This window comes from Aquarana catesbeiana, linkage group LG03 (genome assembly GCF_042186555.1).
Source record: "Aquarana catesbeiana isolate 2022-GZ linkage group LG03, ASM4218655v1, whole genome shotgun sequence".
In the NCBI taxonomy this organism is placed as follows: Eukaryota; Metazoa; Chordata; class Amphibia; order Anura; family Ranidae; genus Aquarana; species Aquarana catesbeiana.
In genome coordinates this window covers 319,563,297-319,582,382 of record NC_133326.1, presented here as the reverse complement: position 1 = coordinate 319,582,382, position 19,086 = coordinate 319,563,297, and the positions used below count along the sequence as shown (strand labels likewise).

Here is a 19,086-nt window from a genome sequence, read left to right as displayed (position 1 = left end):
GAGCAGGGGGGACAGGGGTGCTTTTTTTTTTTTTTTTTTTTTTTTCTTTATTATTTTTTTGCTTTTTTATCTTATTTTTAAACTGTTCCTTTCATATTTTTTTTTAAATCATTTTTATTGTTATCTCAGGGAATGTAAATATCCCCTATGATAGCAATAGGTAGTGACAGGTACTCTTTTTTGAAAAAATTGGGGTCTATTAGACCCTAGATTTCTCCTCTGCCCTCAAAGCATCTGACCACACCAAGATCGGTGTGATAAAATGCTTTCCCAATTTCCCAATGGCGCTGTTTACATCCGGCGAAATCTAAGTCCTAAAATGCTCGTAGCTTCCGGTTTCTTAGGCCATAGAGATGTTTGGAGCCACTCTGGTCTCTGATCAGCTCTATGGTCAGCTGGCTGAATCACCGGCTGCATTCTCAGGTTCCCTGTTGAGACAGGAGAGCCAGAGAAAAACACGGAAGACGGTGGGGGGGGGGGCATTCCCTCCCACGGCTTGTAAAAGCAGTCTAGAGGCTAATTAGCCACTAGGATTGCTTTTACATGAAAGCCGACCGCTGGCTGAAAAGAATGATACCAAGATGATACCTAAACCTGCAGGCATCATTCTGGTATAACCACTCAAAGTCGTGAATGGCGTACCTGAAGACAAAAAAATGGTTAACAATAAAGCACAGTAAACGGTAAAGTATAAAAAATTGCATACCTGAAAAGCAAACATGATAAAACATAATAACAATAAAACATTGCAGAATAGAATACAGTAAAAAAGAGCAGAACACCAGAGAGAGAATAGAGAGAGAGAGAACAATAAAACGACAACTATTTTTTTTTATTTTTGTTTGTGTTTTTTTTTTTTTTTTTACACTTTTTTTTTGTAACTGTAACTTTTATAACTGTAACCGGTTCCAGGTTCGGGTCTCTCAAAATGCGATGGCATCTTGGGAGACCCTGTGAAAGTGTGTCCTAGTCTGTGCAATGCTGTACCCTACGCTAATACTCAACTAGTGAATGGTAGCGTTCAAAACATTCACCAATGCAAAGACCAGGATTGTCAGGACAGGAGGGACAATAATAGCGGGTGTCACGTCTATATACGCGCTTGCTGCAGACACATCTTTTTTGGGGGGGTTCGTTGGGTAGGGGTACTCGGGAGGACATATAAATGCCTCTCATGCAGCCGACTGCATTTGGTTGGGGATGTGAATGGGGGAAATACGGGCGCTGCAGAAGTGGTGGGTTCCCAATTAGGATTGGCGAATGCAGCAGGAAGGGCACTATGGGCACGACGGGCCTGTGTTTGTCTTCTTGGTGGCAGCGGGACACTACTTGTGCTTGCCACCTCACCAGCTTGAACTGCACTTATGGGAATCGCCACGTCACCAAGTGTTACTGCAGTGCTGGTATGACTACGACTGGGGTGTACTAGGCCGCTGGCGCTTGCCAGTTCACCAAAACGCTACAAAAAAAAGTGACAGTGATCGATCGATACTGCACTTGGGTGGGCTGGGCTGGGCCGGGCGGAGGGGCAAAACGCAGGTGCTAGCAGGTATCTGGGCTGATCCCACTAACACTGCGTTTTTGGGAACCCTAAACTGCTGGGGACACTAGTATAGATCTGATCGGATCAGATATTGATCCGATCAGATACTATACCACTAAGGGAGGTGTACGGTGCGTGCGTGGGTGTTAGTGGTACTGGCGCTAATCTGACGCTGCTTGGGGCTGGTGCTTGCCAGTTCACCAAAATGCTACCAAAAAAACTGTTAGCGATCGCAGGGATCAGGCCTGACTCTGCGAACGCTGCAGTTATGCGTTTAGTGTTTTGTAAGTGACAGTGATCGATCGATACTGCACTTGGGTGGGCTGGGCGGAGGGGCAAAACGCAGGTGCTAGCAGGTATCTGGGCTGATCCCGCTAACACTGCGTTTTTGGGAACCCTAAACTGCTGGGGACGCTAGTATAGATCTGATCGGATCAGATATTGATGTGTTCAGATACTATACCACTAAGGGAGGTGTACGGTGCGTGTACGGTGCGTGCGTAGGTGTTCGCGGTACTGGCGCTAATCTGACGCTGCCTGGGGCGACGCATATCACCGCCGGGCGATCAGGGGGCTAAACCTTTATTCGGTAATAAACGGCGGGTGCCCTGACACTAAAAAAAATAAACGAACTAACCAGCGTCACCCATAACAGTTATACGGTGATCAGTGGTGAAAGGGTTAACTAGGGGGCAATCAAGGGGTTAAAACATTTATTAGGTAGTATATGGGGGTCCCTGTCGCTATAAAACGCTGACAGCGAACCTAAATATTTACGTTCCTAACTAGCGTCACCAGCGACACTAATACAGCGATCAGAAAAATGATCGCTTAGCGACACTGGTGACAGGGGGTGATCAAGGGGTTAAAACTTTATTAGGGGGGGTTAGGGGGGTACCCTAGACCTACAGGGGGGTAATACTCACTGTCCTACCACTGCTAACTGTCACAAACTGACACCATGCAGTAATCAGGAAAAAAACAAAACAAAACAAAAAAACCTGCTTGCTGTCAGTTTGTGACAGGGGGGGGGGGGTGATTGGGGGGGGATCGGGGGGCGATCGGGGGGGGGATCGGGGGTGTTTAGTGTGCCTGGCATGTTCTACTGTGTTGTGTGTGTGTTGGTGCACTTACATGTCTTCTCTCCTCGGTGCTGGAACGGAAACTGGCCAGCCGAGGAGAGATGACATCACATCCTCTGCCTCTGTGTACTATACAGAGGCAGGGGATGTTTCTCATTGGCTGGGAGCGATCGCGAGGGGGGGGCCACGATCGGATGGTCTCCCCCTCGTCTCTCAACTCTCCCAGCCAAACGCCGATGGCACCGGGGGGGGGTCCGATCGGACCCCCCGCCCGCGGGAAGGCAATCACGTACCAGGTACGTGATTTTGCCTGCCCGTGCCGCTCTGCTCACGTATATATGCGTGAGGCGGTCGGCAAGTGGTTAAATGTTCAGGTAAGAGTTTATTTTTTTGTTCAATCATTGTTATTGAAATATGTAACACAAAAGTGTTAATAGGGTCTCTCTCAGCTTTGCACAGGAAATAATAAAGAGCATCTAAACAAAACCACTATAGAATACCTTTAACCACCTCAATACTGGATGATTTCACCCCCTCTGCTCAGGCCAATTTTCAGATTTCAACGCTGTCACATTTGAATAACAATTACTCACTCAGTCCTGCAACACTGTACCCAAATAACATTTTCATCATTTTGAGACAGACAGGCAGACTTTTTTTTAGTGGCATTTAACCACCACTGGTTTTTTCTTTTTGCTAAAGGAAAAAAAAATACCAAAAGTAAAAAAAAAAAAAAAAAAAAAAAAAAAAGGTTTTCCTTAGTTGCGGTTTTTAAATTTTGGAAATAAATAATCTTTCTTCATAAATTTAGGCCAAATTGTATTCTATAACTTTCACCCAGACTAAATAAAATATACTGATTTGGGTTATTTCTTACTAAAGAAATGTAGCAGTCTGAGTGGGTGGTGGTGATTAGGGACACTGAGAGGGTGGTGGCAATTAAGGACAATAAGACTGGTGTGGGGGTGATTATGGACAATATGGCGTGGGAGGCGGTGATTGGGGACAATATGGCGTGGGAGGCGGTGATTGGGGACAATATGGCATGGAAGGCGGTAATTAGGGACACTGTGTGGATGCCGGTGATTAGGGACACTGACCAACAGCCCTGGTCTGGTGACATTGTATTGCTGTGGTGGTGAACAGAGAAAGTGGATGTCGGCACAGACATATAGTAATATCAGCACAGCCAGCCATTGCAAATAATCACCACCACAGTGGTACAATGTCACCATAGTGACACTGCACTTGCTCCGGTGACAGTATATACAAAAAATATATTTGTTTTTTTACATCTGGTCACCAGAGGGGGTGATAAGGAATTCTGTTTTCTTTTTATACTCTGATTGCTTATTACATTGATGATCACTATAATAAGCAATCTGTAACGCTGTTCAAAGTTTTCATTTTTGAAACCTTGTTTACTACTGTGATGCTGTGATTGGTCACAGCTATCACATGGTACAGGGCTGCTGTGATTGGCCCTGGAACCATGTGATCACTGTGACCAATCAGAGATCACACAGTAGTTAGCAGGGCATCATAAAAGACAGACTGGCTTACTATTGTAACTGATCAATGTGATTGGTCACAGCGATCATATGTTACCAGGGTAACTCACAAATCATGTCGCCAATCATGTTGCCGTCCACCACCACAGGGGACGAGCACAAGGCGCATATCTTAGAGGACTTCTGGGCATGTCCTCCTGGAACTAGAAAGCATCCGCCCAGCCGTCTATCTACATTTCTACATTGGTCTTAAGAAACAAGCAATGCACATATACATTATTTTTGCGCAAGACTTATTAATGTTTTCATTTTTATTGTCAGATACACATAATGCAACATTATGAAATCTGCTATTTGTCTACTGTATAATGTACAACTGATGACAATCTTATACAGTGCCTTGCAAAAGTATTCACCCCCTTGGCATTTTTCGTGTTCTGTTGCCTCACAACCTGGAATTAACATGGATTGTTTAAGGATTTGCATCATTTAATTTACAGAACATGCCCACAACTTTGAAGATTTTTTTTTTTTATTGTGAAGCAAACAACAAATAGGACAAAATAACAGAAAAAGTCAATGTGCATAACTATTCACCCTCCTAAAGTTAATACTTTGTAGAGCCACCTTTTGCGGCTATCACAGCTCCAAGTCGCTTTGGATAAACTTGCCATATCTTACCACTGGGAAATTTGCCCATTCCTCCTAGCAAAACTGCTCCAGCTCCTTCAAGTTGGATGGTTTGCACTTGTGAACGGCAATCTTTAAGTCTGACCACAGATTTTCTGTTGGATTGAGGTCTGGGCTTTGACTAGGCCATTCCAACACATTTACATGTTTCCTCTTAAACCACTCAAGTGTTGCTTTAGCAGTGTGGTTGGGGTCATTGTCCTGCTGGAAGGTGAACCTCCGTCCTAGCCTCACATCACACACAGTGATACAGGTTTTGCTCAAGAACATCCCTGTATTTAGCACCATCCATCTTTCCGTCAACTCTGACCAGTTTTCCAGTCCCGACTGCTGAAAAACATCCCCACAGCATGATGCTGCCACCACCATGTTTCACTGTAGGGATGGCGTTCTTTGGGTGATGTGATGTGTTGGGTTTGCGCCAGACATAGCGTTTTCTATGATGGCCAAAAAGTTAAATTTTAGTCTCATCAAACCAGAGCACCTTCCTCCATACATTTTGGGAGTCTCCCACGTGCCTTTTCGCAAACTCAAAACGTGCCATTTTGTTTTTTGCTGAAAGTAATGGCTTTCTGCTGGCCACTCTTCCATAAAGCTTAACTCTATGGAGCGTACGGCTTATTGTCATCCTATGTACAGAGAGATACTCCAGTTTCTGCCGTGGAACTCTGCAGCTCCTCCAGGGTTACTTTAGGTCTCTGTGCTGCCTCTCTGATTAATGCCCTCCTTGCACGGTCCGTGAGTTTTGGTGTGCGCCCGTCTCTTGGCAGGTTTGCTGCTGTGCCATGTTCTTTTCATTTGGTTATGATAGATTTGCTGGTGCTCCTAGGGATCATCAAAGATTTGGATATTTTTTTATAACCTAACCCAGACTTGTACTTCTCAACAACATTGTCCCTTACTTGTTTGGAGAGTTCCTTGGTCTTCATGGCAGTTTTTGGTTAGTGTGCTTCTTGCTTAGGTGTTGCAGCCTCTGGGGCCTTTCAAAAAAGGTGTGTATATGTAATGACAGATCATGTGACACTTAGATTGCACACAGGTGGACATCATTTCACTAATTATGTGACTTCTGAAGGTAATTGGTTGCACCAGAGCTTTTTATGGGCTTCATAACAAAGGGGGTAAATACATATGCACATGCCAATTATCAGTTTTTTATTTCTGAAAAATAGTTTTATGTATATATTTTTCTAATTTTACTATACCAACTTAGACTATTGTGTTCTGATCCATCACATATAATTCAGATTAAAAAAAACATTGAACAAAAGGCTGTAATGTAACAAAATAGGTAAAAAGCCAAGGGGGTGAATACTTTTGCAAGGCACTGTACATTTGTTATCTGCTTATGTTTTGTTTTTGTAAAATTGAAACATTTTAAATAAAAAATATCCTAAAAAAAAAAAAAAAAATATGCCAGGTAATCAGCTAAAAACACAAACATACGTATTTGTGAACTCATTTAGCTCTCAAATGATTTTTATTACTTTGCAGACATTTTTGTGATCCAGGCACCCCAGCCAAAGATTATGGCCAAATCCTCGACCTCCACTACAGCAGCATTGCCTAGTCATCATGAACACCCTCCAGTTTCCTGACTGGATAATGAAGGACCAACAACCTACTGATGTCATAACTGTGCTCTCCTCCAGTAACCATATTTCCAGTGTCAGTACTATAACAAAGCCTGGCTACTGGCGATGGCCCAGCCTTTCACTGTGTGAGTTCTGAAGTGCAGGGGACTGTGGAAAGCGAATATAAAGACAAATTCAGGTACTTTTTTGTATTTTTTTTGTATTTAAAATACACTTATTAAGAAATATATTACCGCATTCACTGCTGCCTTTGACTCATGTGCCTGGAACTCCGCTCTAGCTTAAGCATTACGTGTAAGTTAACATTTAAATTATTTGCAAGGGTTCATGTGGTTTATCGCTTTAAGGTGATCCTAATTATTATTGCATGAATTAAAAAATATATCCAGTATAAGGATTAATTCTAACCTGTCCAGGCTTCCCCATAAGCCTGTATCACCTGTTCCGTGATGCTCCTTTCAATAATACTATAATTCTACTCTTAGATAATGCTAACAGAAAATACACTGCACTTTGCCTCGAAACTTGACATAAGTGAACCATATGCTAATGGTTACCAAGGAGAATAATATTTCAGAGATGAATAAAATTTGTAGCATTGTTTATGTATTTAAAATATACAGTATTTCAGCCTGGAAATTTTCTGAAACCATCCATTCAACAAAATACTGGAAAGTTAACTTGTCTAGCAGGACTTTGTGTCCTGCAAATCACAAAAGGAAAGGGCAGTTTTGAAATCAAAGAGTGCCCCTAATTATAGGTTTCTTTTTTATTATGGAAATGGGTTTTATTTTTATGAAAATGTTAAAAAAAAAAAAACAACACTGAGTATAATATAATATAACTTACTTTGACATCAGCTCCACAGGATACTATTAGTTTATTGTCAGGAGAGAAGTGTATATCCTTCACCCAGTCATCACCTTTATTTACATGACACTGTCTGAGCAGCTCCCCAGTGTCCACGTTCCAAATCTGCCAATTTGAGGACACAAGAAAAATATGCATTTGTATATGAACTTCTGAAGCATACCGACCATGCATTCCAGCTGAGTAACTGGTTTTATTCTGTATGCCTAAAAAGTAACCGCTGAATTGCAAGGCAACTAGTAAAAAGGAGAATTAAGACAGCAAATACAAGAAGGCAATCGAGAATAAAATATGGGCATATTGGGCTTGAATTAAAACTACTGTAAAAGAGTTTAAGAATAGTAAAATTTCCTAACATCTACAATTACAATTTAGAATTTGTATGAAGAAATTAATATTTTTAAGGCCAAAAGGGACCCAATAAATCTGATAAAGCAAACACATGATACAGCAAAACCTGGCTGAAAGTCCAATTGCAGTGTATCCACAAATTAAACAAATCAAGACAGGTTGGCTCAAAATACTAATCTGATTGTTCGCAATTTTTTGCAAAACAGCACCAGTACCATCAGAAACCTCCTATGCTCATAAGGAAGTTTCGGCTAAAGACCGCTGCACGCTCTGTATGAGAGCAACAAACTCTCTCTAGTGATCTGACCTGCCCCCTGCCTTGTCAAAACGACTTTTCTGCAATCAGCAGAGAGCATGAGTGTTATCAAATGACTATTGGCCATATTAAATTGGTAGTAAAGTTTGCTTTAAAAAAAAAAAAAAAAAAAAAAAGTCCCCACACTGTACACTAGCACATTATGACAGACCTAATTCGTCCAGTGGAGCGTTTTCTCCTCTGTCAGGGTTTCCATCTTCACTCGGTCTTCTTTCCGAGTTCACATGCTCTGGCCGTTTGGTCGGGCTGCACGGACGTCACTCCTGTGCATGCGCACAGGAGTCACGATCGCAGTACAGCACTTTGAATGGACGGCACACTTGGTATGCCCTTGATTCAGACTGCGGTGCCCATGTGCTGGTGACGACAGCTTCACACCTGCTACAAATGTGAAACTGTGCGCTGTATAGGAGACATCCATTGTAACTAAAGGTAAGCCTTATTATAGGCTTACCTGCAGGTACAAGTACAAAAGCGGACTTTAATACCACTTTAACACTGCACACATTTTTGCTAAATCTTGGCAGGTATTAGTAATTATAACAATTATGTCTGGTTGTGCTCTCACCAGACTAACAGAAGAAAAATGCATATATTTCACTAAAAGTTTTTACAACGTATTGTGAATCCAGACACTATGTGCAGAATACTTTTTTTCTTGCCTACCCTTAAACTTCTTTCTCCATCAGAAACATTTTAACAGTGTAGTTTACATACACCAGTCCTCAGACATACCATGATTTCTCCATTGTCATCGCCAGTGGCTAGATGATTGTTGTCTGAAGAAAAGTTGGAGCAGCGCACACAGCTCTGGTGACCTGTCAGCTCATGCAGGAGAGATGATCCAACAAAACTCCAAATCTTAGACAAAAAAAAGACAATATCAACTGTTTCAATTTGTTTCATTTTTGTTTTTCCAGAATATCAGCATGTAATCATCAGTATACAATGGCCCTCATCATCAATGCATAAGAACTGCCTAGGTCATTCCAAAGCAATTCAGCAGATTCTACCACTTTTTTTTCTTTTTTTGAGTAGGCTGTAACGGGACTGCCTGGACATTACAGCACTTTGGGACACATTGCCGATTAGGGACATCTGATAGCTGGTACAGTACATAAATATGCTCATGTCATATGTAACATCAAACTGATATATGTCATAAGTGCACAGTGCAGTAACCCACAGGTTACTAAATCATATGATGAAAACTAGGTTATTGATATGGGTTACTGTACTCTGCATTATCTTAACCCAAGAGAAATTAAGAACCAAGGGGCATTGGTAGTTAATACTGAGCCGATAACTGTACGCATTTGCCCAAAGGAGGGCCAATTTCAAGATGTCAAATTAGTTTACAGCCTTTCTGGTTCTACTGCGTTTCTTTCTACCACTGTTGAAATGTAAAAATACAATTCACACAAGTAAATATAATTATGTTAAAAATAGGTAGTGGGAATGTGAAGCAGGAAAAGTCTGGACAGCCACATTAAACCCTGTATCCCATCTTTATTGAAGCAAAAGTATGACAGCATAAAAACTCGATGTTTGCACAGTGGGGGAGGGAACATTTTTCCAGTGTTTCGGATTTGCCTAGCACTTATTCATAACCATGGTTATGATTAAGCGCAAAATGAGTGAACCTTTTTTCGTCCCCCACTGTGCTTACGTTGTGCTTTTATGCCTTCATACTTTTGCTTCATAAAAGATGGGATACAGAGCTTAGTGCGGCCATCTGGACTTTTCTTGCTTCATGTGCACAGGTGTGTGAACTGGGCCTCCACATCATGGTTGGGTGTGTATGAGGTGCATCATGGTGGAGCTACCTTGAGCAGCGCTTTCTCACTTGGATAAATAGTGGGAAACCCGCAATGCTAGGTAAAGTTTAAACTTTAATGTTTAATGCCACCACTTACTTTGAAATAAAAGAAAACAAAAATGATGATATCACTTTTTTTATGCACTTTACCCTAAGTGATGCTTATGCTACAGTATATATATGCATTACTGTGTATTATTAAAAACAGCTGAGCTAATGCAGGCAAACTGTGCTTTCATCTGGCTCATTTGATATTATGCTCCCCCTAGTGGCTACTGCACATACAAAAATTGAAAAAAGTGACAACACAATTTATACCTGAACAAATTGTACTATCCTTCTTGGGCAAACTGTGTACAAGCGATTACTTATTACAGCGAGCTTGCTTTGTTATTTCTTAGCATGCATTGCTTAAATAAATTTGTTAACACAATAAGAACTAAAAAGGCTTTATACAAAGAGAACAGTTGTTTACCCTTGGTGGGGCAAAACATATCACTGCATCAGAGAAGCAAAAAGAGAATCACAGCCTCAGCTTCTCACCTAGCCACAATCTATACAATGGCACTCCTGGCTGCGTCACACGGGGGCTTGAACACCTGGGCTTTGTGTGCGCTTTCCAAAAGCAAGGTGCAATTAGATGAGGTTATGTGACAAGTTTAGAACAACTCGGAATACACATTCAACCAACCATTCTCCAATGGAAGGTCCTGGACACTCGGGGAAGAGTGCAGATTCCTCTTAGTGGCAGGCAGCCCATGATCACTGTCAGGCAAGAACCATCTCACATGGCTACAGAGACCCACCCGATATAGTAATCTCCTCTTGCTTTTGGAGACCCATCTACTGCTCTATGTCTTTGTCCTTTGGTATCATCAAATGGCTCTCAGTTCTAGACACAGGTTCTGAGTACTGTTCTGTGACCCTCTGTAATCCTGTAAAGTGCATGCATCTACTACACGGTTTCCTGTACCTTTTTTTATATTTTGGGTCTTAGTTCTGTACTCTGTCTCTACTGTACCTTGGCACTTTTGTCTGCAGAAGTGGATGAAAACTTTGAGTAGTCAGGTGAAACATCACAAGACAAAACTGCACCAGTGTGACAAAGGAACTCTTCCTCTTTAGTTTCATTAAAAAGGTCCCATATCTGAAAGAAAGATTACTATACTAAGAAAAAAAAATCTGGTTTAAAAACATCAAAGCTTTAAGTAAATACTTTAATTTTAACAACCATAGGTGCAGCAGTACAGAGGAAATCTAGTGAAAACATTTTTAGCTTTAAATGTAGGGCTTTTCTCAGGTTTTGATTGGTGTTGGAGAGACGTCCCCTCGCATTTTGTATGGGTGACAACTATCTCTAGGTCAGGAATCGAGAAGAATCTTCCCAAGAGACTAGGTCTGAAATAAAATCTGGAGAGGGCTTCTAAATACTTTCACTTCAAAACAAAAAAACAAAACAAAAAAAAAAAAAAGAAGAAGAGGTTAAGGTCATATTCACAAAGACAAACAGGCACTAAAAGCGTCAGGGGACCGCGTATTCCCGTGGCTGGGCTGACCGGTGTGTGAGAACAGCTACAGCCACTCAGCCTGTACAAAACAATGACAGGTTGACAGGAGCAGCTACTGATTGCATGAATCCGCACATCCTGCAGATAGGGACAGGCGTTTGTTGCTACAGCTGTGTGCATCCAGGGCTGTCCTTTAGCAGGAGATGGAGTCAGTTTAAATGCCAAATTATTATTTTTTTTTTGAAATGGCCAAAAATATGGAAATCATTTTTATTTTTAACACTTTTAAACGCAAAAGCGGCAAAACACACATTTTAAACATGGGTTACCATCTGTCAAGTTAAATAGTTCAGGAGAGGTTGTAAAAAACGTCCCGTGTACATGAAGCCTTAAATGTATTACATCAGAGCTTTTTTCCCCATTCCCAACACAGTTTCAGTTCCCCAGTTCTATGTATTTAACAGCATTGCACTCCCCTCTCCCCCCAGTATCCAGAAATTAAATGTTTGTTTAATTTTCCACAACATACATGTAAACAAGATGCTGTTTCTGAATTATAGAAGCCTAAACGGATAAAAATTCTGAAGATGATTGGTATGGTCAATACCCCAACTAATCAAATCATTAAAAGGGTAACTTCACTTTCATGAAAAGAAAAAAAAAAAAAAAAAAAAAAAAAAAAAAAGAGGAATATAGCATATACAACTGCTATACAAGCCATGTCATAATTTCATGTTATTTACTGTAAATTACCTTTCCTTTTTAATATGCAGCTGCTGTAATTTTCTTTAGCATTCAATGCAATACGACAACCATACTGCATCAAGTGTACAGAACACCCCTAGAAATGTAATTTCCTGCTTGTGTGATTGACTAATTTTCCCAGAAGTCTGCACTAAGATACAAGTCAGATTTTAGGCATCCCCTGTAATAAGATTTTCAACAAACAGCTATTTCTTCTGGGCAACAAAATAAAGGAATCTGCTACAAAGTGTGTTAAAATCCCTGCTACGTATTTTGATTACCTAGAGGGGACTGTTTTTTTTCTCTCTCAACAAAAGCGTAGTTACTCTTTAACTCGATCAGGGCTCCTAGCAATGCCTCTTCTAGTAAATAAGGAAGCCCAAATCCTCCTGTAGAATATTCTGCTTTCAGCAAGAATGGGACCTTTTGTGATAGCGGCAATGGGTGGGAGAAACTTGGTGTGGAGAATTAAAAACTGTGATAATGGAGGTAAAACTGTAATAGCACTGCTGAGTGGATGAAACTTAACTATTGATAAATATAAAACTGTTCCCTTACCCTCACTGTCCCATCAAATGACCAGGACAAAAGTTTGGAATCTTGCAAAATTCTAAAACACTTCACAGCTTCTTTGTGCCCTTGTAATAAAATGCTACGTTCAGCCATCCAGTCCCAAACCTAAAAAGGAACACATTGCTAAATGCATGGATCTAATACCAAAACATCCACAATAAAGATTTATTCCTTTTAAAACTGTTCACTGTGTAGAGCTTGCACATGAAAACCTAGTTCAGATTTAGAGAAAAAGCAATAAAAAGGGAACATATGTACATATGTGGTGTTTTCAGCATTGAATGCATAGCTTTCAAATGGCAAAAGCACAAAAAAAAAACGAAAAAAAAAACACATTCTCGATTGTAGAAAAGAATATTCCAGTCTAAAAACAATCTGAAGAATATTGCAAAATATGATAGTCTACCAATAGCGACTGGTGGTATATTTTTTGTTCAATTCAAGTAGACATACTACATAAAGCAATAGTAAGGCATATCGCCATACAATAGATAATTCTAAAGGAGCAAAGTGATAGTGCTATGCAGCACTACGGGAAGTGTGTGTGTGTGTGTGTGTGTGGGGGGGGGGGGTGGAGGCCTGACTATACTGCATTTATAAAAGGCAAAGACATTACTCATACAAAGTGGCAGTCATTTACTAAAACTGGAAATCTTGTGAAACTCTACATAGAAACCAATCAGCTTCCAGAATTTATTGCAAAATCTTAATTTAACAAGCTGAAGTTAGAAGCCGACTGTCTGCCGTGCAAAGCTGCACCAGATTCTGAGTGCTCCAGTTTTAGTAAATCTCCCCCTATATGTCCATCACACCTATATGAGTTTTTGGACATTAATTTAGAATCATCATACCCACCAATGCAGCTTTAGCAGTTTCACTCCTTTCAGAAGGCTTACCACATGATTGAGTGTGCCCATGCCAACTTGTGCCCAGTTAACCAAAAGAATGTTTGTGAGGTTGGGTAATGATGTTTGATAGGAAGACTGGCTTGCAGTCAGTGTTCCAATTCATCCCAAAGGTGTTCAGTAGGGTTGAAATCAGGCCTCCCTGCAAGACACTTGAATTCCTCCACCCAAACTAATCAAACCATGTCTTTATGGACCTGACTTTGTTCACAGGGGCATAGTGAAACAGAAAAGGGCCTTCTCTATATTGCCGCTACATAAAATGGAGGACTTGGCTATGATTTCTTTTATTGCAGCAGCACCAACAGTACGCCACCCTGGCCACACATGAACTCAATAACTCGGAAGGGTGTCCACATACTTTTGGACATATAGCACATGTACATCCACAAGGCAGAAAGCTGTTGATCTGTCCACAGAAGCAAATAAAAAAAAAAAAGAAAGCTGTTCTCCGAGTGCAGTTTTATAAAGGCCATTTTATGGAAAGAAAAGAAAAGATGAAGCCGTTTACTACAAGTCTGATCCTTTTATTCTCAAACCTGTGCTAAAAATTACAGCAAACATCTGATTGGTTAATCTAGGCAACACTTCCATGACAGAACTCACCCTAATAGAGGAATCGTCTGAGCTTGAAATAAGTATTTTTCCATCTGATGTGAACTGACAGTGTTGTACAGTCTTCCCGTGACCATGAAGGCGCTTAAGAAATTTGCCAGTTGCTAAATCAAAAACCTATTAAAAAGTAAATACATACTGTTGTGTATACACATTCTAATGAGGATATCAAAAAATATAATTATATCTCATTTTTATTTGGGAGGAAATTAGAAAACTAAAGCCTTCAACATTTCCTTTTCTCAATTCTTCTTCCCACCCCCTGGTACTGTATATATTGGGAGTAATGCCCCATTATACATCAATCAGCCATAACTTTATGACCACCCAACCAATATTGAATAGGTTCCCTTTTGCTGCCAAAACAGCTCTGACCTGTCGAGGCATGGACGCCACTAGACCTCTGAAGGAATGCTGTGGTGCCTGGCACCAAGCTGTAGCAGATGCTTTAAATTGGTGGTAAACTCCACTTTTGAACGTATACCTACAGGTAAGCCTATAATAAGGCTTACCTGTAGGTACAGTGAATAACTTTAGGAGATGCTCACAAGGGATGCTGCAGGTGATGTCACCAGCGCATGGGCTCTGTAGGGACGACATCCGTGTGCCATACCTTCCGAGCTAGATGCTGAAGGCAAGGGCTCCCATGCACATGTGCGAGAGTGACGTCACTGTGGCCCTGGCCATTCATACAGCCAAAGTCCGCGAACCCGCAAGAAAGACCGGGTAAATATGGCAATGCCGGGTCAAGCCCCTTTTTCAATTGCAAGTGCTTTTGGCTTTGGACAAAGGTCAGCATGGGTACCGACTGGTCTCTGGCTAAGCAGCCTCATAAACAACAAACTGCGACAGCCATGTTGTCTACTTTCAACAAATCAATTTCTGCGACAACAGGTTTATGGACTACCAAATATATCCTACGGAGTTTCAGATGCCATTGTAATAAGATAATCAATTATTCACTTAGCCTGTCGGTGGTCATAAACTTATGGCTGATCGGTGTACATGTATTACTCTTGGACAACTAAAACTAGGATTATAGCAAGCAATTATCCCAATATACCTAGCAAAGGAGAACAACAAGTGTCTCAGATAGCTCTGCATTTAAAGTTTTTCTCTAAATGCAGAGCAGATCTTTCTCTCCCTCCTCCCTATGAAGAAGAATGACAGGATCAAAAGAACTGCTGGGCACTAGGCAAGTAGCACAGAAAATCTGGATGCTGAAATGAGCCAGTCAAGGTCAGGAGATATGTACCCTCTTGGCAAATCTCAGCGGGATATCTGTCTGTTAGTTTCTACCCTTGCATAATATTTATTACGGAATTATGGATTTCTATACTAAAAGAAGCTGGCTGTATGTTTAGAGAATACATCCTGGATGTTGTATGAGCTGTAGGGGACATGTTTCTTGAACGTACCACAAGCAGTTTGCAGAACTACCTGTGCTCAAGGTAGACATCAATGATATCAGCAGGGGAGAAGCAGCAGGCAAACAGGGGTGAATACACTTGTTGCACAGTGCGTCTTAGGCATTAAATCTTCAAAAGATTAATAAGAGCAATGTGCATAGTTCAATGAAACAGATAAAGCATAGAGAAAGCACGTTACATTAGCCTGCCTACAAGAAGCAGTTAAAAAAAAAAAAAATTGGTACTAGATTGCTATGGGTTACTGCACTAAACTATATGAATCTCAGTTCCACTGGAATGAGTACCATGTGACAGCGGGAGAACAGGAATTTTGTAGTCTAATAGTTTTTTTATCATCCTTTTGTCTTTAACGCAGTCATTTCTCATAATGAATTTGTTAATCGGCTCTGTGAAGTGCACTTAACTACAAAATTATGACATTATTATCTAAAGAACTGTAAAAGCATTCTGGCAAGTCGTCTCGGGCTCAGAAGTCAATGAAGTCAAATAATATTGGGGAAAAAAAATAAAAAAATCTTATAAAGAGCTTTCATCAGAATATGAACGTCATATTCACAATCATTTGCCTTGTTTTCACGTTTCCTCGAAATAGCTTTGCACCTATTTCGCTAGCATTATCCTTTAAATACACATTCTATTATTCAAGCAGAAAGAACAAATTGGTTATTGAAAATGGAAGATTATGGCAGGAGAAATGCCCCCATGCCGAGTTTTAAAACCTGCGCTTTAAAAGGGAATTAAAAACTGCTGCAAGAAAAAGACCGTTTATTTTCAAAGCAGGTGGCTATTGTCCTGCCTTGAGTTTCCATTCCACTGACATTATTTAAATTTTACCAGATGTTTCCGAATAAAATGAAGCTGTGTGACGCTCTGACACCTGCGTGGAGGAGAGAATTTATTCCGCTAGAATTGATTTTGTACAGTTCTGTAAAGGCTTTGTCTTCTAATTGGGATGAACTTAGAACACAGTGGCAGTCTGGTGGCAGCAGACCTTTTCAGCAGCACGCCTGCGAAGTGGTGTCACAGATAAAGCGGCTCACTGTATTTATAGCCTAATAACTGCCAGCTTTCAGCACATATCACTTTGTTAGGGTCAGCTAACAACACACCTAGGTGTACCTCTTGATAAACACTGTTCAGCAGTAGTAGCATGAATTCTATTCCTCATCTGCTTTTCATTGTACAAATTACCATGAAGAAGGGTAATGACAGGTGGAATACACACTTTAACTTATAAAGCCAGGAGTGAATGGGGAATACAGAAAGTGTCCTGGTAAAACAGGAACAATTTTTAACTGGCTTTTCTTGTTAGCATGTAAATCATATTGCTAAAAAGACTGGTCAATATTTAAACAAGCTAAATGTTAGGTGAAGCCAGAGTAGTTCATTGTGGATTTCTGTGCGTTTTACTTCATTTTACAGATTGCAGCCTTCTATTATGCTTCTCTGCTGTTATGTAGCTTGAAGTAGTATTGCCTGGGGCAATATTGCTCACAAGTGGTGCATTTCTTTTTTTTTTTTTCTCCCGAGGAAGTGGTTTTCAGTAGCATTTGGCAATAAAAACATTTTTTTTTTTTAGAAAAAAGCAGTTCAACTAAAGCCTGGTACACACCAATAATTTTTTTCCTTCAACCCAGCTCGGGTTGGAGCCACTGTACTCTAGGTGGTCTCTAGGTATAGTTTGGAACTACATATTGATACGTTAATTATTCTATCTGTGCTTCCTGCTTCACAATGCAAGGCACAAGGGTTTAATTAAAAACAAAAGTGATAAAAAAAAATATATATCTATATAAAAAGAAGGGAAATTGTCCAATAATGATCAAATTCCTTTTTCACTCTCTGGAAATTGTATTGATAACATTGACTTCCTTGTTTACATTTTTTATTCACTTTTCTTGTATAAATAGCCCCCTTTTGGTGACCTCGCTGAAAACAACTCCCTATATGGCTGATATCTCATTTCTGAAATAGCCTGAGGTATATACAGAGCTCCCCCTAAGATGTGAGTCTGCAAATACCTTTATTGATCACGATGACTAAAATATTGAGAAGCAAGCATGTAAAACAAAACTAAATATGTGCCAATTAAAAACCCTATATTTTCCTTTAATGTCACTGTAATTTTAATTATTTACAATAATTTTGAATCTTTTAAAAATGTCAGCTTTCATGGAAATAATAGCCAGTGATCCTGCCATGAAGGTACTTGTGCAAGCACATCCTGTTATAGGGTGACAGGAGAGTACAAGGGGCCATGCTGACACACAATGCACAGGAATGTTCACCAAAAAACACACCATGAGAAATGATGCGCAGCAGTTTGTGGAGTGCATGCATTTAGCTTCAGTAGGAGGTCAGTAGTGCTCATAAAAATACTGCAAAAAAGTGAACACATTATTTTATTTAAAAAGGCAATCTTTTAGGATATCCAGTAATTTAGCACAGTGTTTAAATTGACTTTAAGAGGACGCTATTTTGGTTATGGTGGGTCAGTGCGTTTACACACTGTTCTTTAAGGAATAAGCTTTAAAGAGTGAACATACCCAATGCTATGGACAATTTTATACAACAAAACATACCTGGACAGATCCGTCATCACCACCTACAGCTGCCAGAAGGCCATCACAGCTCAAACAGCAGCAAGTTATAGGAGATTGCTGGCTATTGCTCTGTTGAACAACATCTCCAGTATTTCCATTAATTAGCTGTAAAAAAAGATTGTGAGCTGGAACTAGAATGGGCAAAAACAAAATACATATACTTGCAACTTAAAAAAAAAAAAACATAATAATCATCATAATAATGTCCATATATAGCCAAATGTACTTTTAGTTCTAGGTAGAGTAGAGAATAGTTAGAACATTTTTTTTGGTTATCTGCATCCCAAAAACACAACAGTAAGTGTCAGGTAATCCCCTCTATCCCTGTTCCAGTAACAATCATAACATTTTGGATTTCCCATGACTTTCTGTTCCAATGACAAAACAGGGTAAATCTTCTCAACATGTACATAGCAATAAAAGCCTGATGGAGGTCTGACTATTCCCTACTACTACTCTAACCAAAACCAAATCAAAAAATAAATAAATAATAATAAAAAAAGTTTTAGCTTATATATAGTTTAAGAGGGAAATAAAAATACATCCGATAACATCTTTTCATATTTAAAAACTCCTAAAATACCACTGTACATAAAAGGCAAATAAACACAACAGTGCAGGAATATTTACAGTAAAAGTATATTTAGAAAATACATATTGCAAGCATACATATGAATATAGGCTGTAAGGTATAGTTAAAGTGGAAAATTATCCTCCCACCCATCATCCCTTTACACACCTCTCACTTATCAATGAGCTGTAACAATATGATTGTCTGTTTGCAACCTTCCACATTCCAGGAATTTATAGAATGAATTATACATTTGAATTTTAAATTCTAAGAGGATAAAAGTCCTTGTAACAGAGCAGCTAAGCCGGTTATAGACAACAAAAGCAAAAGTGTGCCAGTGATCCCTTATCTGCTATAATA

General features: G+C 40.0%; 1 protein-coding gene across 2 annotated transcripts in view; it reads right to left on the bottom strand.

Moving 5' to 3' along the window:
* The window catches only part of APAF1 (apoptotic peptidase activating factor 1), a 169,618-nt gene that overhangs the window by 13,976 nt on the left and 136,556 nt on the right, over window positions 1–19,086 (bottom strand). For both annotated transcript variants that reach the window (XM_073620399.1, XM_073620398.1), the window contains exons 21-26: window positions 18,135–18,260; window positions 14,114–14,239; window positions 12,588–12,707; window positions 10,799–10,924; window positions 8,694–8,819; window positions 7,271–7,396 (exon numbers count right to left, since the gene is read on the bottom strand). In XM_073620399.1, coding sequence (XP_073476500.1) covers window positions 7,271–7,396; window positions 8,694–8,819; window positions 10,799–10,924; window positions 12,588–12,707; window positions 14,114–14,239; window positions 18,135–18,260 — 750 coding nt within the window. The remainder of the gene's footprint in view (window positions 1–7,270; window positions 7,397–8,693; window positions 8,820–10,798; window positions 10,925–12,587; window positions 12,708–14,113; window positions 14,240–18,134; window positions 18,261–19,086) is intronic.